A 24,091-nucleotide genomic window follows, 5' to 3' on the forward strand; every position below is an offset into this window, starting at 1 on the left:
CGGCCCCCGTCCAGCTTTTCATCCACCAGCACCCCTAAGTCCCTCTCGGCAGAGCTGCTCTCCATCCTTTCTTCCCCCAGCCTGTACTGATACCGGGGGTTGCCCCGACCTAGGTGCAGGACCTTGCCTTTGGCCTTGTTGAACCTCATGAGGTTCACACAGGCCCACCTCTCCAGCCTGTCCAGGTCTCTCTGGATGACCTCCCGTCCTTCTGGTGTGTCAACTATGCAGTTATATTTCAGTTGCTGTAGTGCTTCTGGTTATTAGAAAGGTGAATTTGACAAGTGTGGACAAGGTGATGGTAAATCAAGGGAAAAGAAAAAAAATCTTCTCACCAAGGATAATTTAAAGACAAAACAGACTAGGATTTTGCACCAAGAATGCTGACCAAACTGCAACCAGATGAATTCTTCGCTAAATCATACATGCGTCTGTGCCTCTGGATGAGAGAGCATTTTTAATTGCTGTCCTGGAGGCTTATTGATACACTGTATGTTCAGTATTTAAATGAAATACCACTAAGAGTTTGTAGCAACTTGAAAGAGACAGCACAGTTGCGGTATTTATACCCCTCAATCGTTAAGCGTGCGAGAGACATTGACATTACCTGGGGACTGCTTTCTAACCAATGTCTTTTCCTGTAATTCTTAAGGCATATTTGAAGCCTATCAATCTGTTCTCTGCATTTTAGTGAAGTGATGGTGGCTCGGGTCAGCAGCAGAGTGTTTTAGTGTTCCTTCACTTCTCTCCACTGTCTTTATCCTCCCAGTATTACTACTGACATCCCCTCTTTATCTAATTGTCATCTTCCTTCTTGTTATTACGGCCCACATTCTCAAAGTATCGAGTTTTCTAATTCTTACTAAAATTCACAGGAACCAAGTTCTGAAACAACAACTCAAAAAGATCTAAGTGTGTTGAAGATTTCAGCCTGTGTGTTCAAATAGTGCGTATTCCTGATTTAGTCCTGCAACGGCATTCATGTACGATACGTATTTATTACCTTAATGCTTCCTCTGTTCAAAATCAGGTATCTAGTCCTCAATTATGACAGATGGCATTATTAATTAATTAGAAACGAACCTCTCCCTACTTAAAGCCCTGTATGGATTATGAATCATGTCACACTTACTAGTAAGAAAGGTCTTGAGGAGAAAGCTTTTTCAGATTGTAAATGGACTTCTTTGTCCCTTTTACACAGGGGAAGGTTGGTATATTAGAAGATATGAATTCATGTGTGGAAGAGGAGCTTAGCTTTTAAACTGCAGATTGCAAGATTATAAGTTATGATATTGATATCCTTGAACATATGACTTGGAATGATTCAGTTTCAGATATTTGTTGATTCTTGAGAAGCAGAAAGTATAGGAATATCAATTTTACCTTAATCTTGAAGAAATGCAACATGGCAAGCAGATGGGTTTCACTGTTGATGAAAAGAGAATTCGGAGTCTAACTTATTAGATCAAATTGATTGCTACTTTTTCTCTGTGTGTATATATATGACTGAGATTTGATTAACTGGCTGCTATTGAGATAATCGGCAAAAATTACTAGGTACTAATAGGCAATATATTTAGAACATTTATCTGTGGGCTTGCCAGATGAATTTTAGGGGTTTTGTATAAAGACAAACAGAAGAAACCCTTAGGTTTTGTTTTCCTGGTTTTTGTTTCCTCCTTCTACCTGTAGGTGCCATCACACACAACAGCTCTGATTCTAGAAGTTTAAGATTTAATGCAGTCTCAAAGATTTGCTGAGAGAGTTTTCTCTACTGATAAAGTTAATTAATACTATAATCTTTCTTATGTAACTGCTTGGAAGCTCAGATGAAAGCTTGCATCCAGTGTGGGGGTTCACTGCGATATATATATTTAACTGGCTTGGAAAATGGAAAGAAGTGAATTTTGTGAATTTTTCTTGTTTTGTTCTAATGTGGGTTGGTTTTTTTTTTTTGTTTTTTTTTTTTTTCACTGAAAACTTAACAGATAATTTCCAGTGATATGTGAAATAGTTATTTGGGTCAAATACATGCCTCCATTATCTAGTTAAATTTAATTGTCAGATGGTTGAGTAGGTGTTATGCTGCAGGTAAGAAGTAGTAACACTTAGCGGTTTGTTTGGTGGTTTGGTTTTTTTTCTTTTCCCACCCAGTGAGATGTACAAACTAAGGTGGTTTTTTTTTTTTTTTTGGTTGGTTGGTTTTCTTTTTTTGCAGCATTCAAAGTTAAGATACCTGAAGGATAAGTACTATGGAAGTGCAGCAGTAATTGAAAGGTCAATGGGCAGCTTTGATCAAGAGGGTATGGCTGGCTTGTTATTTACCATGCATTATCCTTAATCCTGTAATAAAGTCCTACGTAGGTGGTGAGTGCTACCTAACAAATGCTCCTCAAAAAGTATGTAAAAACACTTTTTCTCATTTTATTATTTGTAGCAGACCCACATTTGCTCCAGTCACACAAATGTGTTTTTTGCAATTTAATGTAACAGTGAAGAAATCGTGGATTGAGGCATAAGAAAGAGGTGTTTCTGCCAATTACCTATTACATTACTGGCATAGTATTAGCCAAGTGATATATGAATCAGCTTGCTCTAGGCTTTCCTAATTGGCAAAGTGTTTCTAAATGTTCTGCTTGGTTCATACTAGTGGTTCAAATGTGGGAAAGTATGGAGATAATTTAAAGCAACAGCAAAGCCATAATACTACCTCTCTGAAATAATCCTTCGTATTTAATATTTCTGTGGTGCATCAGTTTATTGAATGCTACTCCCAGTTCTATGGAAGGACTGAAGACTTGCAATAGCTGCAAAATACAATACCCAAAAAGGGGGGGGATATGAGCAACCCCAAACTTTTCTCTGGAGAGAAATAAATGAACAGGATCCAAATATTGCTTGGGTCACATCATCTTTTATTGCAGTCTTATGGATTATGATGAAAGTTTCATTATATTCAAAAGCAGTTGTGGAAACTAAGGCCGGGGTGGGGGGGAAACCTCTCCAGTGCTATTTACAAAGACACCATCTGTGGTTTAGGAAGTCTATGAGCCCGAAACTACTGAAGGCTGGGGATATCATCAGTTACTGTTTTGTGTTTATTCTGTTCTTGTACTCTTCTGTAGCCACCTGCTATTAGCTTCCTTCAGAGACAGTATGCTGGGCGAGGTGAAACTTTTGTTCCACTTGACATGTCTGTTCCTATTTAATGGATTGCTGTTTGCTGACTGCAAGCAAAGGGCTAATAAGAGGTTCTCTGCTCCTGGCTTCTCAGTGAGGTTCTCTCCTTCCTTTTGAACAGCATTAAGGTGTCCTGCCTACCAGAATGCTAAGTAATGCCAACACTTCTGCATGCTGTTACTTATTACTTGAAACTGGGGAGAGCTGATGAGGAATGACTTTCAGCCTTATTCCTTAGTCATGGAATTTAAAAAAAAAAAAAAATATTAAAAAAAAAAATTGCATAAGGTTAAGTAAAATTTACGTGTTGGTATGGTATCTCGTAACCAAACATGCACTCCATGTATGTTTCCCTCTGCTTTAGGAATTTCAAAAATTCCACTTTATATCTTCTGAGGAAAACACTTTCTTTTTGTAAAACATTTAGTTGATTGAAGCTGGAAGTATTCCTGAGGCTGGTCAACAGGAGCAGAAACCTTTCTCTAATTTTATTTGAAAACCCATACTGCATCTAATAATGCATCTAAAAATGTCAGTGTGAAGTGATGCATTTGGGGTTTCCTTTTCCGCACAGTCAGCAGACACAGCATCCTCCCGTGCGTATATAGAGCAGTATAAGTTGAGACAAATTCTCATCAGTCAACAAAATACCATGTGACTTCAAACATTTCTTCATCTACTGTGTTGAAACAAGCACAAGGGAAGGCACTCAGCATTACTACTCCTGAGTTTCACCGAGTAGTTACATATGACATGAGGATTGCCTTCAGTCGGAAATCTTGAAGTGCAGCTTTGCTGGGTGGGTCTCTGAAGAATTTGAAAGAGTTCTGTAGATAGGGCGTGTTTACCTTTGTCAAAGTAGCGAGCGTAATGCCTCTTCCCTGCTAATGTGCTTACGTTCTCTTTGACTGCAACATCATAAAGGTAGGAAATTCTTTTTATTTCCTTTTTTTTTCTGTTCAGGTGGGGTTTTTTTTGTTGTTTTGTTTCCCCACTCCCTCCCCCCCATCAGATTATGGTCTGAATTGTTAGCATGTGCTGGTCTCTAACATTGTCTCTTATATAAGGGAAAATTAGAGTAACTTATGATAGTCTTCTGATAAAGAGTGCAATAGGAGTTAATGAGATATTATGTGTTGCCATTAAGTACTCCAACCTACAAGAACTGCTTTTTATTTTAGAGAAAGGTAGTAGAGGTTATAGTATTAGTTTTGCTTTTCTACTTCTTGCATCATTATTCTATTAAGTGCTTGTAAGAGCACTTCTTTCTGAACTGGAAGGGAGGAAAATTTATCAAGAGGAAAAATAATGTTAGCTAATGATGTAAATGTGATTGCATAAAACCCCCTTGAATGTAAGTTGCTTGAAAAAGCTAGTTCTAATTTTCTTCTGTAAAACGCTAAGAAAAAAATCTTCTGTAAGAAATTCAGTTTAACAGAGTTCTTTTTTTTTATAAGACTTACCCGTTGAAGATCTGAAGAAGTGCTATAAATAACACATTTAAACAAGCTGCCAGGAAGGGTTCTCTCAGAGTAGTGCTATAACATTCAGATGGAGCAACCCTGTTCATTTTTTCCTCTTACTTTTTGTAATGTATACCTATTTCTAGCTAGCTTCCTAGTTCGGGTCAAATCTTCAGCTGGGGTGCCGCTGTTGATGAAGAGGCAGTGCTGGTACACATTTAGCTGAAGATCTCTGTCTTGCATTTGTTAGGACATGAAAAGGATGCCAAAGAGTGGCTGCAATAATGAAATACCACTTAAGTTCTGGCTCCTCCTCTAGTTGGCTTTGTGGGTGGAGAACGTCTGGGCAGGTTAAACTGCAAAGGAGGGGATAACCAACAGAACTGAAAACAGCAGAGCATAACAGGCTTGGTTTAATTGCTGGTTTAGGGTGGTGTAGAGATCATTAAAGTCAGCATACACTACGTGTACATGATGGCTGAAGACCCTGTTTTGGGAATCTGCAAATAGGACAGTTTTCCAGAGCACAAGTGCACCAGCCCTCTCCTTTTCCCTAAAGGTCCCTTTCCCTCCCCCCCAAGGGCTCACTTAAACCCCTGAGTCATCCACTGCGCAGGTGGAGAAGCCAACAACCTTTGCCTCTGCACCCTCAGGTCCTCTCTCTAGTTCCTTACTATTCTGTCTGCTGGCTTCATGTGTTTTGTGGCACTGTTGTACTTCTAACAATGTGCTTATCCTGGCCACTATGTACCTGTGTCCTGCTCTATTCTCTGCCCTTAATCCTTATCTTTCAGTGACCAAGGTGGCTTACAGCTCTGGTAAAATCTTCATTATGTAACTTAGCATTTTAAGTTAAACTTCAGGTTTTTATTTCAAATGATATTTTGAAACATTTTTGCTTCTTTGCATCTTTAAGTATGACACTTTTCTTCAAATGTAAAGATTTTTACTTACCTTTAAGCATGTATTAAGAACCTGTAGTTTGGATAGGGCTTTTTTTTTTTTTTTTTTAAAGAACTATTTTTTTTTACCTCAGAATGAATGCAGATATTTGAGTTATTTCACACCTCTTTATCCAGCTCTATCAATGTTACGGATTTATAAAGCTTAAAAGCAGACATAGCTTGCACTGTAACTGTACAGTGTGAGAACTGTATTTCACTTTCCTCAGCTGCCTGCAATCAGCTAAAACCATTTTAGCTGCTCAGAAATTATTTACCTTTAAGTCGAGAGAACATGGTAACTTTCACCCAAAAAATGAATTATTTCAAACAGGTCTGGTTTTCTTCCCCCCGCCCCCAGCCCCCTCAGCGAACAGGGAAAATATAAAACTCACTTGCCACCTTAATTGAGATTTATTCAAAGTGCTATTTTAGCTTGCTACAATATAGTAACCAAGTTACAAGGTAATGTGATAGAATAGTAAAAGAAGTAAAATACTCTAATTGCCCTATAACTAGGCACTTAAACTGTTTACAGGTGAGATTTGTACAAGCTAGGGAGTAAATTTGAAGTTAAAGGTCTCATAGCAATCTTAATTCAGCTGTTTTATGTGTATGGAGTATTTCAGTCTTTCATCGTAAGAACCTCTAAGTCCACCAGCTCTTTTATTCTGTGCTGCCGCGGGCTGTATGTGCAGGCTTTGGTAAGACGTCATTCACGCTGTGGCTCGGGTTGTGTGGAATTTAACTGGAATTGTGTGTTCACATTTGGACAAACAAGATGAGAAAAGACAAGATGCAAAGAGATGGAAGCATCAATCCAATACCCTTCATTCAATTCCCTCCTCCACAAACCATAGTTCAAACCCTTTCTGCCGATTAGGCATGAAACATTGCTCAATCAAATGCTAAGAACAGTGCCAAGAAGCAGGAACAAGCAATGTCTCCAACTGGAAAATACCTACAACTAACAACTGATGCCTGAATGAACGGTTTTGGTTGAAGAAAATGGTGAAGGTCAGGGTTGCTCTTACTGCCTTAGGGACTAACAATTTTTTAGCATAAAAAATTATCAGTGGAGAAGCTAATCTGGTGTCACATCCTGTGATTTCTCAAACTTGCTAGTTGCAAATATGTCCAGAAGATGTATAAAGCAGCTGTATGGCACAATATCAGCTATCAACACTTGCATGAATACTAACCTATTAACAAGTTAGGATTTGTACATGTGGGTTTTTTGGATTGTATTAAAAATCTCTTTTCTGTAATAGTTGGAATTTTTTTAAAAAAGGTCTCTTTTAGGTAGTGCTTCTGCTATCCTCAGTAGGAAAAAGGTTGCATAAGTGTTACAACAAGGTGTAGATCCCATATTTTTTCACCTGTTTTGTGGTGGTGATCGCAGTTGGGATTCTTTAAACAGTATGCTATCTGTTTTTAGCAGAACACAAATCTGCTGCTGAAACTCGTGTTAACTGTTGCATATACTGCTTAGTCTTAAGTAAAATGAAAACCTGTGGTGTGGTAGATCTGATCTTTACTTACTCTTTTAAACTGTTTTGGTTTAATGTTGATGATTAACAGCCTGGAACAGCTTTGCTATCTCTCTTGATATCTGGGAGACGATTTTTCCCAGCAGTCACTGCACCAGCTTTACCAGTTCTACCAAATGATGAGAGAAATAGGAGGATTATGTTATTCTTGCTTTTTGCTGATTTCATTCTTTCTGTGTTACGCCTCTGGAGTCACACTGAATAGACAGTCAAATAAGATGCTTAGAGAAATTAAGGCTTCTTTCACTTGCATGCTTGTGTTATTGATCCATTGGGTTTTCTAATTTATTCAGTAAACTAGGATAGGAAATCCTTCTAACACATACTTCAAACCTGGATATTACCTTCTCCTTAATTCTGGTTTTGGAAATGCAGTTTTGTAAGCAAGAGCTTTTGTGTGGAGAACACAATCAAAGCTTTGGTTCTCTTTATTCATTCCCCAGACTGCAGCAGCCAGAAATTCCACTTCAAAGCAGCTCCAGAATTTGTTTTTCAAAATGTAGCCACGCAGTTTTTGTCAAACCAAAATTTACCCTTTTTTGCTTAACGGCATTAAAAATAGAGTGTTTTGGTTTGGTGTTTGGTTTTTTTTATAATTGAATATATCAAGGATCCAAGGAACAGAGCTTTGAAAGAAACTTCACATTGGTACTTCCCAACTGTGTAGGCTTTCCTTTAATTGCAAAGGATGCAGTTCCTGAAGTAATCATTCCTGATTTTCCTGTTTGCACTAACCCATTTAAAACTGGATTAGGCTACAGAGGAGATCCTTCCTTAGCAAGGAGGTGATTAGATTTCTGTACTTGGAGTATTTAATTTGCAAGATGCAGGGGAACTTTGCAGTTTTCTAAAATATCGTTATTTTATTGCTAGACTGACTTTTAGGCCCTTCTAGAGCAAGGGCAATGATTCCAGTTTTGTCCATGAAAATAATATTGGCTGTGCTGGTGCATGGATAGGATTCTGGGAAGAAGCAGGGTTTGTTTTTTTTTATCCTAGGTTAGGCAGAATATGGGTCACTCAGCTGTTGTCATTTCTCACTCGACACATCTTACTGCTGCTTGATGCTGTTATGAGCAGTAAGGGGGGAAAAAAGCTCTGAGCTCAGCACTCTTAGCAATAGGAGGCTCAAGCTGGGTAGCTTTTCAAGTTTCTTGTTAGAGCTGGTCCCAAATCAGGACAAGCTGGGCCTTTGCATTTGCTGCCCGTTCTTTGGAAGCAGTGTGTGTGAGGGGAGAATAACAAATTGTGATGATTTATGCAAACTAAAAAGATCAGTTGCCTTTGAAATCCAGTATGTACGGCCTGATCCCAGCACTGGAACTGGTCACCACCGCTTGTGGTTACACTGGAACACCTGCCTTTCTGTGGTAACCAGCTCCTGACAAAATAAGTGTCCTCTAGTTTTACACTGATGCACTAGGGAAACAAATTCCAAGGACTGCAGTCATAGCGCTTCCTGAAAATTTCTCTGCAGCATAAAATGAGCCTGTTGCAAAACTCACTCCACTCACCCAAGTGAAAAGAAACTGGTTCTCCCATTTCCTACCCAGATTGTGGGCACTATATGAAGAAATGCCTGTCTACCTTCCCATCACTGCTGATGGTGTCTGGGTGGCAGGAGGGACAGCTGAAAGACATCTACCTATTTATTAGTCCCTTCCACAGGAGAACCTGTGGTGGATGCCTTCCCTTTCTCACTCACACTGTGGGCACTTGGAAGAGGCGTTCTCAGTGTAGGATTGTATGGCTTACTGGCCTTCCTAACCTGTTAGGATTTAATAAGCTACCAAAAATCTTAGTGTTAAAACCGAAACTAAACAGTATAGACAATATAATTTAAATTATATGCAAGTGCTTGAGGTTGGTCTACATTTAATATGTCAGAACAATAGCCCTTGTAGGGGCAAGCCCTTTTTTCCTGGAAAAAGTAGCATGCAAAGAATAATGGGAAAATTTTCTCTCCTATGGCACTGGCAACGTGCATTTAACCTGATGTGGTCTGAAAGCAGAGTTTGCTCTCTCTGGCCATTTGGTCTCTGCCTGGTGAATTGGCACAGATGGGGGATTAAGGGTTCTGAGAAGTCACTCTGCCACACTCGCTGTCCCAGGCAGCTATGGTTTTTCTAACACCCAAAGCTTGCTAGAGACAAATGACAAATGACTTGTGTGCTTTCTATCTGTCTCCTTTTCTCCATCCTCTGGCCTCTTCTTTCATGTTTTACGCAGCCATTGTTTAGGGTCAAAAGGATTCAAAGTAAATATTTTAGAATGAAGCCAAGTCATAATGTGGAGAAAGTTGATAATGAGGATTAGTATTTGGGACAGTGGTTGCTGTAGATGTGGTGAGTAAACTATAGAGCTGGGTTATTTGTATCGGTGATGCTGTGGGAGCATTGAAATGATCTTTTTTGGTAGAGGGGATGGGATAATGGATGGGTTCATCTTTAAAAGTGTAATTGTGTTCCAATGCTAATTTCAATCAAGATTTCTAGGAAGTAGCAAATATATATTTGTGGAGGAGATGATCAATAAAGCTAGCGCTGAGTTATTCTTGGTTAGTTTGCTTTGAGTGGTGCTTCCTGAGATGGAGACTTCTATCAGGTGTCAGCTTCCTTTTCATACAGAAAATCATACAAAGTACCTATGGATTTCATGAGATGTTTCTCAGCAAGCTGAAAGGGCCACAGCTTGTTTATAATACAGGAGAAGAGAACCTTGCTTGTATATGATGTATGCAACAAAATAGTATTTATGGAGTTCCTATATGTTTCAGGATCTCCATGATTTAAGGAGGGATAAAACTACTTAATCACATAGCCACAACTGTCAGCCATTTAAGAGCAAAGAGGGCAGAAGAAAAAAAACCTGTAAAATGCTCAGGTCACTGCTGCCTGGGTGTGTTTGGAAGGACTTCCTCGCCTCCCAGGTGCTCCAGGAACCTCATGATGAGAAATGAAGCTGAAGGGAGATGGGAAAACAGCCCAACTACTTAAATGGCTGCTATTATGAAGATGAAAATGTCCAAGATTGCCTGGGGAATGGCCTGATGTGCTGCAGTGAAAACGCAGGTTGGATGTAGGGTGAACATCCAATATAAGAATAGGCTGCAGACGGCTGTGGAATCTTGTCAACAGTTCTCTAAGAATTATTTGGACAACGTTCATCAGGGATGGTCTAACCCCCTGTGTGCAAGGCAAGTCCTGGTACAAATGCAGGGGATTACAGAAGAAAGAGTTTCAGAGAACCCATCTTTCTGTGACTCTGGTGTTTGTGAGGAAGGATTCCTACTGAAATCAGTGGACTCTGGATCAGATGCTAAATTCCATGATCAGACTCCAAATCCCAGAATTCCCTTAAACTTTAGATTAAGCATGTTCTTATGAGCTTAATTTAATAGAGATGCATTAACTAATTTAAGACCCAAAAAGGTAGAAGGAAAACACAACTTAGCAAAATCCCATGAATCCAATATGAAAATACGCACTGCGTGTTTCTAAGGTTTAAGTGTTTTGGGTTCATGTTCAGTTGCAACCCATCTCACCATAGTCCGACCGTTAGCGCTCCTGCCACTGTGTTATAACAGCCTGGCCTATTTTTATTGCCATTACAGTTTGCAATGCACAGTCTAGTTTAAAAATACAGATATATTAGGAAGCAGAACTGTGTAATGAGTCTCTCCCCTGGTCTTCTAGGGCAGTTTGATTGCAAGCCTTTCTGTCTGACCTAAAATGTCATGTTTCAAAGCCCTGCTTCATTATCATGGCGCCTGCTAGCTGTAGTTAAGGGTCTGTTAGCAGCCCCATTATAAATCCCTACTTCCAGGAGTTTATAATTCAGCAGTAAAAAATTGCTCTAGGCTGAAACTTGGCATATAAAGTCTCATTGCAGGAACAATTGTGATTTCTCCCTCCTTTATTTTTGCATTTGCTTATACACACACAATTCATTCAGTAGGTTTTTTACTGTCCCCTTTTGGCTTTTAAAAAGATTAAATGGCTGGTTATTAATATTTCAATACTGACTACTGTGCGTGGCCAGTGAATTGATTCACAGTGTCTGTTAACCCAGCTCTGTTTGATGGGTACAAGTCACTATTTCACAAACCTGCTGCGAGGCTTCAGCTTACTGGAAACAGCCCAGTGCGAATTGCAGGGGTTGCTCGTTAGCTGTTGATTGAAGTGAGCTTCAGAGTCAGCCATGTCCGAATCTGGGAAGCCGGTTTGAGTGCACTAAGCTGGATGTCCTGATCCAGCATGGGTGGAAGCTACGTGTGGCTGCGGGCAAAACTAAAGTTGTGTGGCCCCTGCTCAAATAGGGAGGAACATGAGAGGGCTTGAGCAACGATCAGTCCTGAGCGTGATTTGATCTTATCACTTGATCCTATATGAATATTTCACTGCGAGGTCTTCAGGTTTCTAAAGCTGAGGAGACTTGGTTGAAATTCTCGCAGCTCAACTGTTTCCTCATTGAAACTATGGTTCAGTGAAATCAGTTATTTCCTCATATTTTTTCAGGTTTACAGGAAATTTTAGTATGGAAAAGGTTATTTAAATTTATTAGTCCTAGAAATTATAGGAAGATTACTTATTTCAGCCTTATGGAAAGCATTATAGTAACTTCTATTTTTATTCAATTTTAGAATATTTTTATGGGATATATAACATGTTTGTCCTGTAAAGTCCTTATGACTAAATGAGGGATAACAGAAACTTCTAAATATATAACGTAGAATGCAAAGCTTGAAAATGAGGCTTTTACGAGAATGAAATGTTTTCATTTAAGTTAATTTTTTTATTTTTTTTTTTCCCTTCAAGAACTGATTTTAGACATTTTGTTCTAATCTAGGATTTGGTCGCAGTTAAATAATAGTATTTCTTGCAAAACACACCAGCCCCCAAAGCTTGCTGTGCCCTGTAATTTTTATACTTGGTCCTGTGCACAGGTGTTTGCAAAATCAGGATCAAGGTGTATATTGCCATTTGCCGATTAAGCAGCAGTAATTCAGCAGAAAAATGTCTTCATTATTATGGAACTGAGTCACCCCCTGGACTTTCTCATTTCTCTTCCACCCTTCTATCCACTTATATTTAACTTACAAGAGTGGCCTAGGGAAGATCAGTTCTCTTTAAATTTTGTGTATTGGTATGATAGATAATAAATTGTTATTGTAAAAGATTTGACCAGGTACTAAGCAGTGTAAGTGTGAATGATTGAAATGAGACAGCAGATTAACAACCTGCTGCAGATTTCAAAGGCTCTGCTTTGTTTTATACCAGCTCAAAATTTATCTCTATTATTTTATCTTCTGCTGGATTATAATCCCGTCTGCATGCTCTAAACCAAGGGGGTTTCAACTTCTTGTAACTGATTTTTTTTTTTTCCTTTTTTTTTTTTTTTTTTCTGAGAAAAGTGACACAATTGCACACTTCACTGGCAAGGTCTGTTTGCTCTTGATTTAGTCTGGGACACCTGAGCATCTCTATAGTGCCTGCAGTTTCTCTTTAGGGATGTCTCTGTTGGACCTGCAATGCCACTGCAACCCATGCAGGCCATGACAGCTTGTTCTTGGGGGACCCAAGCCTCATCTGCTGTTTGCTTGTACCTTATCTTTAGGAAATGTCCTGCCAGCTGGAAATCACTGTTCTACACAACAAGGTTCAATATGTTTTATTTCATGCATTCTCTTCTTAATAGGTTTGGAATAATTTTTAATTATCTTTTTATTTGCGTAGCATGGCGCACATACTAAAGACCCTCAACAGCTGGTTCTGGTGGGAGAATATCTGGATGCCTGTCAATGTCACATGGGCACATTTTGTAGACCGTGATGGACTTGTCTTTCCAAAACCACATCAATTATATGCCACAATACCCTATGCTTTTGTGTTGCTGATTATCCGATTCTTCAGTGAAAGGTAAGAAACATAAATGCAATTTTATGCTAATGTTAATCCTCATTAATGCTAAACATTTTTGAAAAATAAGATATCTTTAGATCAATGTTCTTTATAAAGGAGGATTAGTTGGTGGTTTGCCAGAAAGATCTAGTACAGATAATATAGCAGGTGAAAAACTGGGAAATGTTTTCACTATTAGGTACATGTGGCTGTGGTCCAATCTAGAAGGAAAATATTTCTATCTAGCTTTTCTAGGACAGTATTTGGATAATGCTAATTACCTCCTTTTGCTAAAGATACAATTAATCCAAACCCATTTGGGTTTCCTCTTACTTTTTCTCCTTCAGTGGAAAGGTAGAGGTATTCATCCTCCAAACCAAACCTCTCTGTTTGTTTGGTCCTCCACCAGAACATTTGTGTCAGGCTGATAGATCCCAGGTGTCCAGCTGTAGCAAAACTGGGCAGACTGGAAGGATCCCAAAGTTTCATGTGATCATTTTATGGAGATCTAGTAATACTGATTCTTTTTTTTCCTCACTTTGGCACTGAAAGATGGATTGCTTCTGCAGCTGGAATCTTATGGGACAGGCGGAGGTTGGCTCCACAAAGAAAGCTACAAATATATTAAGATTTGCAGTGCTTTGACTTATTTATTTATGTGTGTTTTGCTTGACTTTCTTTTTTTGCTCTAAAGAATGTGATTAGTAGGTTTTTATAATTATTTCAGGATAGAATGAGGAAATTCGGAATGTCGTAAACTGGACAGACTTAAAACAGAACCAGATAAGATCATTCATGTTAGAGATCAAAAGTAATTTGGATCATATGTTTATAACCATTCACAGTGTCTCCTGAGTAAATGCTTGCCCAGCTGTGTCTCACTGCGCTGCTATTGGAAAAGGCTCGTGTGAATAATTAGCCCACACATCTGGCCTGCAGTGAATCTGCCCATGAATGAGGAAAACTGACCACTGCTATGCGTAATAAGGAATCAATTGCTGATATCAGCAGGAGCGAAGGGGGGCTTTTTCAGAAAAGCCTGCCCAAGTAGAAGAGCGAAGCATTTGGCATGCTCTGCAGCAATTTGTATTGGAAAATGGAAGAGAAAGAGAAGCCTTCGGTCTCTGGGGGAGTTGCTGTGTGCCACAAGCCAGAGGCCACAAGCTGAATCCAGTGTCGTGGGCAGTGGTAGCCCGGTGAAGCCATGTGCTAAGTGACTACCTGCCACTGGGAGAAAGTATCCCAGTAGCAATCTTTTGGCTCACATGGAGAGAGCATCTGTTCTTGTTTCACTCTCCCTTAACTGTTGTTTAACTCCAGCATGCCTCTGAAAACACAAGGACACAAAAATCGGGATCTTTCCTGTAGTTCTGTAGCATTTCATGACCGCAAACTTGAGTCCTTGGGTCTGCCTTTTTGCATAACTGCTAATATGCTATGGTTCTCTCTTGGGATTATCTGGAGGGAGGTTCCTTTCTCTCACAGTGCGCTGCCATATCCTATGGCAGATTAAATTGCCTTAGATTTATTTTCTTCGTATCTTGGCATGAGAATAGCTAAGGTCTTGTAACTGTTGTATTTTCAAAGTTTTTCACGATATGTCTTTTCAGATATGTTGCTATACCTCTAGCAAAAGCCTTAGGTATAAAGAATGTAAGACGTGTGAAGCCACAGCCTAATCCTGTTTTAGAGAGTTATTTCCGGGAGTGCTCAAAACATCCATCCCAAGTAAGGATTCTCATTCTTTTAAACTAGTTTTGGTTTTGGAAAATCCCAAGTCTTACTGTTTCAATCAGCTATCAGCAATGACATCATGGGATGAGTTCCAGCTGATTGACAGATGACTTAATTTATTTGGGTTTTTGTTACTGTTCTGCTGACAAGGGCATATGGCATCCAAAACAGAAAATATGTTTAAGATGTTTAATTTTTTGGCATGCTGTTCTAGGTTAAACTGTTAATATTATTTCCAGTGAAGATCAGCATTCCATCTTTAACTCATTCTGCCTGGAGAAAACATCAGCTGACATCTGTTGTTGGAAAGTAGTATCATATTTATTGCAAGCAATAATATTGGAACGCTGGCGTGGAAGCCTTTTGATCCGTTATATTGCTGCATACTTAATCCTGGCTTATGTGAGAAAGAAAAGCAATCTTTCTATTACCTTGCTGTTTGTTTTTAAATTTGAACAAGAAAAAAACAATAGCCAATGTTTACCATCTCAAAATATGAGGCAACTTGATTGTTGATGGAAAACAGGTACTTCACTGTGAATGCAGCCTCAAAAAGTTCACTTGAGTAAGTACAGATACAAACCAACTGCAGCGTTCCTACACCGGTTTTGAAAAGAAATATGTGCTTTCTAGTAATGAGGGATATTGATAATTATTGATATGTGGAACTTTGCTTTCTATCCCTAACTCTGCTATTCTCTTACTGTGTCTTTTGCCTGATACCATCAGGAATAAATGTATTCGTGTTCACGTATGAGCTCCTCTCTATCTGGGCAAGTATCCTGATCTCTGTTTCACACCTTCCTTCTGCATGAGTACAGTTTGACGATTAATCTCTGAAAGGAAGCGCAGCATTTTTATACTTGTCAGTACATGGGAAGGATTCAGGCTGCCTCCTTTAGGTGTCCAGCTTGGGGACCAGCATGCCTGCGAATGCAGGCAGAGGCCTGGCTGGCAATTGAGGGCATCTAGGCTCTGTTTTCTGTCAAAACAAACCTGGTATTCCTGCGTGGCAAGTAGAAAGCTCTTCAGCCAGCAGGATGGGCTGAACACAGAAGCTGTTTGCACTCCTGCCCTCCCAACAGCTGAGGTGCCTTTGCTTACATACCAGAGCTTTCTCCCAAGGGTAGGGCACTAACTGAACTGGACTTACCTCAGTGGAGGCAGTACTACTGCCACCCACTATTTGCATACTAGCCTTGTGGGGAAAGAGCTTCCCTGGGGATGAGTCCAACGCTACCTCTGCTCCTGCAGCAGCCCCAGGGGTGGTCAGCTTACACCTTCTGTGCTTCAGGATGGAGAAGGAGGAAGCCTACAGGCTGCTGCAGGTGGGGCACTGAGCACCCAGAAATGCAGGAGTCGTGGTGCCTTGTGTTTAGCACGTGCTGGCATGGCTGCATTGCAGAGCCAGTTCACCTTCAGAGCACACATAAAGCAGAGACACCCAACTGTTGCGCTTGAATGGCCTAGATGCATTTCTAGGTAGCGCTTTGAGCCCTCGTTTATTTTTAGGTGTCAAAAGGCGGTCTGGATTTTGCTCAGTAAGATTTACTTGCCCTGTACCACAGAAGTACATTGGACTTGGGAACAGAGCTCAGGTCCCCTTAATTCCAGGCCCACATCTCACCTGTGAGACTCATTTAAATATAATCTAATAATTAATCATAATTAGGTAAGAGACTAGATACAGTGTCCACGGTTGATACATGGCACTTCCCCCTCCAGCCCAACCTCTTGTTTAGCAGTAGAAGTTGCATCTTTGAAACTATCAGAAGCCACCAGAAAGACAGTTTGTATATGTGTACATTTAATGTCTGCTTTATTTATGTAAATTAGCATCTTGAAAATCCAGGGTTTCTGTGCGTGTCACTCAAAAACTAAACCAGGAAGCCTGCAAGGCTTTCCCCATAGGTAGTTAATATTAGTAATGTTTTTAAATTAAGACCTTACAACAGTGGGAAGCTGGTTTGTGAACTACAAAATAAATGAAAATTACATTGGAGTACATCTTGTTGCTAACGCTATTCTGGTTTTTGCAGTCAGACATTCAAGGCCTTGCGAAAAAGTGCAACTGTACAGTCCGTTTGGTGGAGAAGTGGTTTAGGAGGCGGCGAAACCTTGAGATTCCAACAGTGCTTCGAAAATTCCAGGAAGCTTTGTAAGAAAAGACAATGCTTTTGATTATTATGGATTTTACCGTTTTGAAAAAAAAAAAATGATTGAGGTGCTCAGGTGCCTTTTAAGGGGCACTCATTTCCAGAAAGCTGGGTGTGTCTGACTAGCGTTTTGGTTTGTGCATAAACAAATTGAAAGGGTCTAGTAGCATTTCTCCAAATTGTGTGACTTAAAAAGATTAGGTTAACAGCTTCTCCTGAAAAAAAAACCTCAAAAATATTTTAGTTTTCTGTAATTGTGTAATAATGGACTTACTTGTAGGCTCCTGCTACTGCTACTGCTTAATGAAAACATGCAGAGAATATGAAAATATTTGTAGGCTCCTGCTACTGCTACGTAGTGCTTAATGAAAACATGCAGAGAATATGAAAATATTTTTCTGTCTGCCAGTAATCATCAGGGAACAAAAATGCTTACTCACACTTGTGTTCATATGTATTCATACTGTCATCTTGGGATGCTATTATGTGTACAGAAGTCAGTTCAAGAGCAGGAATCGTGGCATCCTTACTAAATGGTAGGTGTCACAGCTTGAACATGGGGTACTGTGCAAAACAGGAGCTCAATTATGCTGATGAGAGTGGGCCATTGAGCAATTTTGAGTTATAATAACGAATATGTAAAAAGTTCTGAAACCTCCTGCATATGATTGAAAACTGGAAAAGCATTCAAGATGTGATTTTTCATAAATGTGTAAGAATTTCCCCATCCCTAAACATTTTACTATTTAACTATCCCAGTGTTAATCAAAATCTCATAAAAATTGCAAATCCCCAAATGGGCATGGTTTTACTTACATAGCTCATCTCTTTTGGATGCTGAAATTAACTGTACCAGTGTAAAACACTTTCCTAATGTCATGTGTACTTGGATTTTTGGCTAGTGTAACTACATTAGCAAAATTTCACGTGATTATAATGCTTAATGTCTTTTAGTGTAGTTCAGCTCACGGAATGAGGGTTAAAAGTACAGCGACAAAGCTCAACGTTGAGTACTTTATCAAGATTGTTTTCAGTGTGAATCAGTATGATAATGATTTGATGTCCTCTGTTGGGCATAAATCCAGTTGATAGACATAGATGTGTTGCTCTGAAGCCTAGCTGAGTTGAGTAAACTGTCCTGGCAAACGACATCCATGGTTTATTTCTACTGTTGTTGTATGGATCAGTTAACTTTGTTTTACAAGATTTCCTGCTATTGATAAAAGACCTACCTGCCATGGATGCATGTCTCTAGTAATACACAGCCAAAGACTGGAATTAAAACTTGCTTGGCAGCTCGAGTGAGAATGAAGCAAACAGGTTTCTCTTGTGCAATTTTGTGAACCTTGCTCTGCTCTTTGTCAGTGAATTTAATTGGATGTAATTCTCAAGTCAACAAATGAGGAACAGAGTAATTCCATGCTAGTAGTCAGTGTTATGAGCATTATGAAATTTTTGAAAGCCTGCAATCTTCAGGATCATTTTTCTGAATCACAAGGAAAAACTGATGAGCCAGATCTAAACCATACTTAAGCTATTAGTGCTCCCAGTTAAGCAACACTGGGGTTTGGAAAGCCCTTTGCATGCAACCTTCCCTGCCTTAAAAGACTTACCAGCCTTTGACTTCACCTACTAAATTCTTTTTTGTTAGACTCAGTTCAAGGGAAAAGATTCCTGCAGTTAAATCAGAAAATCCTTCTGCATAGCTGGTGGCTGGGTTCAGAGCTTAAAAGGCACTTGGGTCAAATTTGGTGAATTTGGGTGAGTTTTACTTTAGGTTTTGTTCACCAAATTCATAAAGAAGCTTGGCTAAATGCAAAATGAGGTAGTGCTCTGGCAATCTTTCCCATATAATGAGTTCATTTGAAGCACTGAGTGTTTATCGCCAAGTTCATTCAATATGTATTTGTAGGGCTGGGGCACAGTCTTGTTAGGTGCTTTGTGCTTTGGATCTGATTCAGAAAACCGCTTATACTTTACAGTCAACGCAGAATCAGTCCTGCTATATCCACTAGACTACTCACACCTCCCTTGCTTGAAATACGAGGCATAAGGGCAGAATCAGCTTTTGTGTAAAAAGTCTGTCCCGTGCCACGGTGTTGTTTTTCATAGCGTCTCTTGGTTAACTCTGAGCCAGGGGTTACTTGTGGCTTCCACTCTCCCCTTCCATTCTCCTAACTTCCACCATGTACCTTTGAATTTTTCTGTCCGCTCAGTGGGTGTTCTGAAGTGTTATTTTCAAATCAGTTGAGAAAAAGATGCTGTGAAGTTGAAAAGTAAAACTGTTTTTTATTACCAGTATATCAAGTGGCAATTTTATAATTGTTTTATTGACTTCTTCCGCAGAAGTGAGACCTATTATCTTGTCTAGCCTCCGCCATTCCATGACCTCATCTTTTGTTTGTTTGTTTTTCTTATAAAATTCTGGCTCAGTCTTGGACATCTCATTCTTTCATCTGGGATATCAGCCTCTGAGATAACATAGGGCTTGGAAAGGAGGAGCTGCTTCTACCAGACAGGTTCTCATCTTCTCTCGTATGGCACTTCATTCATGTTTGCCAAAGACCGCAATCTCATTTTTATACATCTCTCAATCCATTAGTACAGTGTTCTTCTTGAGGAGCGCTCTCTTCCTTTTTAGCAAATTTAGGTTTTCTGGGAGGCTGTTTGCTGCTCTCCTCCGGGATACCTCTTGTTCAATAAAATGTTCTCGCCTTGTCCGGGGCCACATGCCTGTCTCTGATCACAACCTTTCTTAGCACGGTACGGCCTGCAGTGTTTCCCTGCTGATCTCAAAGAGCTGCTCTGGGAAAGGTCAGGCTTGTTCCTGCCAAGGAGAAGAGTGGAAAGGAAGAAGTTTTCCATCACCTGTAGAGGTGGGAGTGGGAATGCTCTGGCTGAGTCTCCAGCCGCACCCAGTCCCAGGGACAATACCTCCCACGCAGGCTCCAGAGTCCTCACAATGCTGATTGCTGGCTCCAAATCACAGCATCCTGCTCTGACATATATAAGCAACAACATAGTTTCGGTTTGCTAAGATACACAAGAGGTTTTTTTTCCCTTTGCTGGCTTACCAGATAGGTGGTGAAAACCTGAAAGCTTTATCGGCCTTGATGGATATCCATTTAAGCCACAAAGACCTTAGATCAAGCTAAATGCTGGCAAACTTAGTCAAAGATTGAGGTTTATAGTTAACTCAGACCTCTGTAGCAAGACATAACTAATCCAGTAGTTGTTGTTAAAGTTTCATAGGTCTCCCCTGTTTTTACCAATCGGTGTTAAGAGAGATCAAAAGAAATTAGCCCGGCAATAGAAACAAGTCACTGTTGATGCTCAAAGCATTCACAAGTGTTTGATCAGATTGGAGAGTATGTGCCGTGTGGCTAAAAAAGCTTCTGGAGTCAGGGAACTATGAGGTGTTCTTAGTCCAGTGTGAATATTCTAGCGGGATGGATGCAGCAGGAAAGGTTGGTGTTATCAAACATTAATTTTTAGGGAATGTATTACATTTGCTGTGCCTGTTCTCTTGATCTGCTCATGCCTGGCTGGAAGATCACTGCTGTAATCACAATCAAGAAATCTGTATTGTGATAATGTAAAATAATTTACTACTCCAGCAATTAGTCAAAGCTTAAGTATTTAAATATTAGTAATTCAGATATAGTTAATACGTGACAACCCTTAATGTAGAGTGTGAGGGCACATTTATATGAAGATTGTTTGTGATTTACAATGATTTGCAGTAATTCTGGATCAGGGCAATATCTATAAAAATATAATTCTTAGTTCTTTATATATAGTTCTTATTTTTTCCTTTTAATTTTGCAGCTGGCGATTTTCATTCTATCTTACATCCTCCATTGCTGGATTTATATTTCTGTATGATGTAAGTAAATATTTTGAAGGATTGTTATTCTTACGTTTTTAACAAAATAAGAACTGATTTCTAGATCTTGAAGCCCATTGAAAGACTCGCTGGTTTCAGTGGCTCTTTGGGTTCAGATCGTTGATGTACATAATCTAGATGACAGGCTGCAGTATGCACTGAGGTTTCACTTATTTTATAAATTGCCTTTTGAACTTCTATGGTAAAGTAATTTATGAGTAGCCAGTATTTTTAAGGCAAGTTTTAAGAAGTCACACAGATGGTTTTACAACGTGCCTTGTTAACACCTAAAAGGGCATCACGTGGCCGTGTTTTTCTCAGAGGAGGCCATAAACCTTTTCTGGCAGCATTTTTGGGGGTGACAACAATGGTGTATTTCATGGCTATTTATTGAGGTGTTGCTGCTGAGTCAGAAGTTGGGAATAACAGAGAGAATGCTGCTTGTAACTATGTGAGCACTGCCTGGGGTGTCATTAACGCTTCTCCTGAGCAGCAGAACAGTTCTCGGTGTGTCTATGCTCATCTGGCTCTTCTCCCCAGACACTGTTTATCATCGTGAACCAGTGATGTGTGTGGCTGGTAAACACAGCAAAATCTAATCACTGTGGCAACATATCTTGAGTAATTGCAGTAATAAAACACACACCCACTGCTTTGGATGATGAAATGATGAACTGGAACGTTTCAGGTGTCCTGAAAAGAAGCCAAAAAGCTGGGACCAATATAATAAATCTGAGATGTAAGATCCCTTTAGAAATCGGTGGAGAACAATTATCAAGACTATAGCTTCTTAGCCTGCTCCACTTAGAGAAATTTTAAGTATTGAAGATTCTGAGTTAAGATGACTTATTGTTGCTCAGCTGATGAGTCTCTGAATGATCTGTCTTCCCCAGAAACCTTGGTTTTACGACATATGGCAGACGTGGGTTGGCTACCCGTTTCAGGTGAGTTTTTTGGCATTGGGCCGTTGGCCTCAAGGCATCCCAAGTATTTCCCCATTGGACGGGCTAATCCACAGAAGCGTTTCTCCTTCCCAACTGCACCACCTAGAGAGGTGTGGCACCAAAGCCGTCTGTCCTTCTTTGGTACCTCCTTCTGACTGTTGCAGGGCTCTCATTTCTTCCTAAAATATTTTACTAACAGTCCCATAACAGATGACTCCAAGCAAACTGCCTTCTTCCCCACCTGCGAGAGGTTCTTATGTGCCCCCCATTCCTATCTTTATAAATCTGTGGCCCATCACACTGCCTTCTTATTCCTGTCCTACTCAGGGGCCAAAAATAAAGAGAATCCTGCCTCTCAGCTGAGTTTTCCCAGCTTCTCTTACTCGTGGGACCGGATAACCAAGCCTACTTCCTGCCACCTGGGAAACGTATTGAACCAAGGGAGCAGCCAAGCTCAGCATCTAGCCCTAAGCAGATGCATAGGATTTTAGCATAAATAGCTGACATTTTAGTCATGGGATGTGTAAATGTTTAAAATGTTAATTGTTCACCAAAATGGAGGGCTTCATATATTTGCTGTTGTTTGTAATTAAATGCAGAAGCACTCTGTGTGTAGTTCTCTGACAAAAGCACAGAAAAAAGCATGCTAAAATTCAGAGGTGGGGGAGGAACTGCAGAAACTGAGAGTTTGGTCTGAGTAAAGGTTAAAATATTTGGCTCCCAGAACATCCTTCTTAATGAAGCCCAGAACAGGGAGTTAGTTAGTTTAATTTTTTAAGCAAGACTCAGCAGAAGAGCAAAAGAAGTGAGGAAAGGAAAAAAGAAGTAATTTTACTTGGCGTTCACTTTTTGCTATTCTCAGAGTTAACTTTGTTTTTCTTCATTACAGACTCTGCTGCCATCCCAGTATTGGTACTACATGGCTGAGATTAGTTTTTACTGGTCTCTTTTATTTACACTTGGGATTGACAACAAGAGAAAGGCAAGTGGTCATGCTCATTTGTACCTAGAACCTCTGTTTCTGTGAGGAAGGGAAAAAAAAAAATGTTTGTAAGGAAAAGCACTGTCCTGATACTGGATTTGGTGCAGCCACATGAGGGCAGCATCAGTCTATCCCTGGCACACCTGCACACGTCCATGCTCTCCTGGCTGCCAGGGCCATCTGTGTGTGTGTGTGAGGAGTCTTGCTTGTCACTTCATCTGCACAGAGACCCTTGAGGGCTGTACTTCCTTGGCTCTACCTTTTTTTTTTTTTTTTTCCCTCCTCCCCTTCACAGGATTTTCTGGCTCATGTCGTTCACCACTTGGCAGCCATTGGGTTGATGAGTGGCTCTTGGTGTGGCAATTACGTGCGTCTTGGAACACTGGTGATGTTTGTGCATGATACTGCAGATTTCTGGCTCGAGGTAACCCTGCCCTCCATTTTTTTGTTTGTTCGTTTGTTTTGGGGTTGGTTTTGGTGTGTTTGGGGGTGGTTTGGGTTTTTTTTTTTGGTTGTTGCCAGGGTTACGTTCCGTGACATTTTAATCTTTTTGCCACAAGTTTCATACAATCTCTTCCTATCCACACAGAGACATGGCTTCACAGATTCATAAATCGTAAGATAAAAAAGAGCTTCTAGATAATTTAAGCTGGTACTTTGTTACAGAATCCATTATGAGAAAAGAGCAGAAGAGAAGTTCTTCAGTACAGAACAGGGACTGGAAATACAGCTGCCTCCCTGGATTATTCTTGTTTCACTGTTAAAATTAGACCAAGTTGGCTAGCCTGTGCACAGCTTGTCATGATACCAATTCTCAAGTAAATTTAGCAGCCAAAACTTTGGCTACTTCTCCAAACTGGCTTAATTTTGTCAGCATTCACACCCCTGGGCTGACCCAAGGGGTACACCTACATTATACATTTCTGGCTGGAGACACTCAAGCTGTCCCTGAACAAGATATCACAGGTATCTATTGGCAGAAGAGAAGTTTCTTCTCCCAGGCTGAAGGGGAATTCCCTTTCCTTGAACTAAATATCAATGTTTAGAAATATTTAAGAAGTGTCCTATTTAGCACCCAGCACTGTGGGTTTCTTGGAAGACAAATGCACACTGCATTTCCTTCGATAGAGTTATCCTGGTTTTCTAACACCAAGACTGAGGGCATAGCTTCATCACCTCTTTTGGTGGCAGTGCCAGTGTAAGCAGCCCTTGTAGGCTGTTGTCTGTCACTGTTCATTTCTGCTTCTGATGCTCTATCTGTTTTATTGGAACAACTAACAGTGGGGTCATGTGGTTGGAATTGATCCAAATTAAATGCATACATACAGGTTTTGGCTGGGTTACTTTTAATCCTA

At 40.0% G+C, this 24,091-nt stretch overlaps 2 protein-coding genes across 3 annotated transcripts in view; both read left to right on the forward strand.

Annotated features, from left to right (window-relative positions):
* The window catches only part of LINS1 (lines homolog 1), a 30,839-nt gene extending 18,252 nt beyond the window's left edge, over positions 1–12,587 (forward strand). Inside the window, exon 9 of the transcript XR_004841487.1 lies at positions 12,548–12,587. The gene's annotated coding sequence lies outside the window, so the exon portion shown is untranslated. The remainder of the gene's footprint in view (positions 1–12,547) is intronic.
* The window catches only part of CERS3 (ceramide synthase 3), a 47,358-nt gene continuing 23,741 nt past the window's right edge, over positions 475–24,091 (forward strand). Inside the window, exons 1-10 of one of the 2 annotated variants that reach the window (XM_035890617.1) lie at positions 475–946; positions 2,219–2,303; positions 12,870–13,052; positions 13,587–13,628; positions 14,645–14,762; positions 16,808–16,926; positions 20,753–20,810; positions 21,704–21,754; positions 22,644–22,736; positions 23,032–23,160. In XM_035890617.1, the coding sequence (XP_035746510.1) occupies positions 12,871–13,052; positions 13,587–13,628; positions 14,645–14,762; positions 16,808–16,926; positions 20,753–20,810; positions 21,704–21,754; positions 22,644–22,736; positions 23,032–23,160 (792 nt within the window). In that variant the 5' untranslated portion in view covers positions 475–946; positions 2,219–2,303; position 12,870. Of the gene's footprint in view, positions 947–2,218; positions 2,304–12,768; positions 12,793–12,869; positions 13,053–13,586; positions 13,629–14,644; positions 14,763–16,807; positions 16,927–20,752; positions 20,811–21,703; positions 21,755–22,643; positions 22,737–23,031; positions 23,161–24,091 lie in introns of those variants that run through there. The other variant, XM_035890618.1, reaches the window with a different exon arrangement.

Source organism: Egretta garzetta, unplaced genomic scaffold (genome assembly GCF_000687185.1).
Source record: "Egretta garzetta isolate BGI_Z169 unplaced genomic scaffold, ASM68718v1 scaffold322, whole genome shotgun sequence".
NCBI classification, from domain to species: Eukaryota; Metazoa; Chordata; class Aves; order Pelecaniformes; family Ardeidae; genus Egretta; species Egretta garzetta.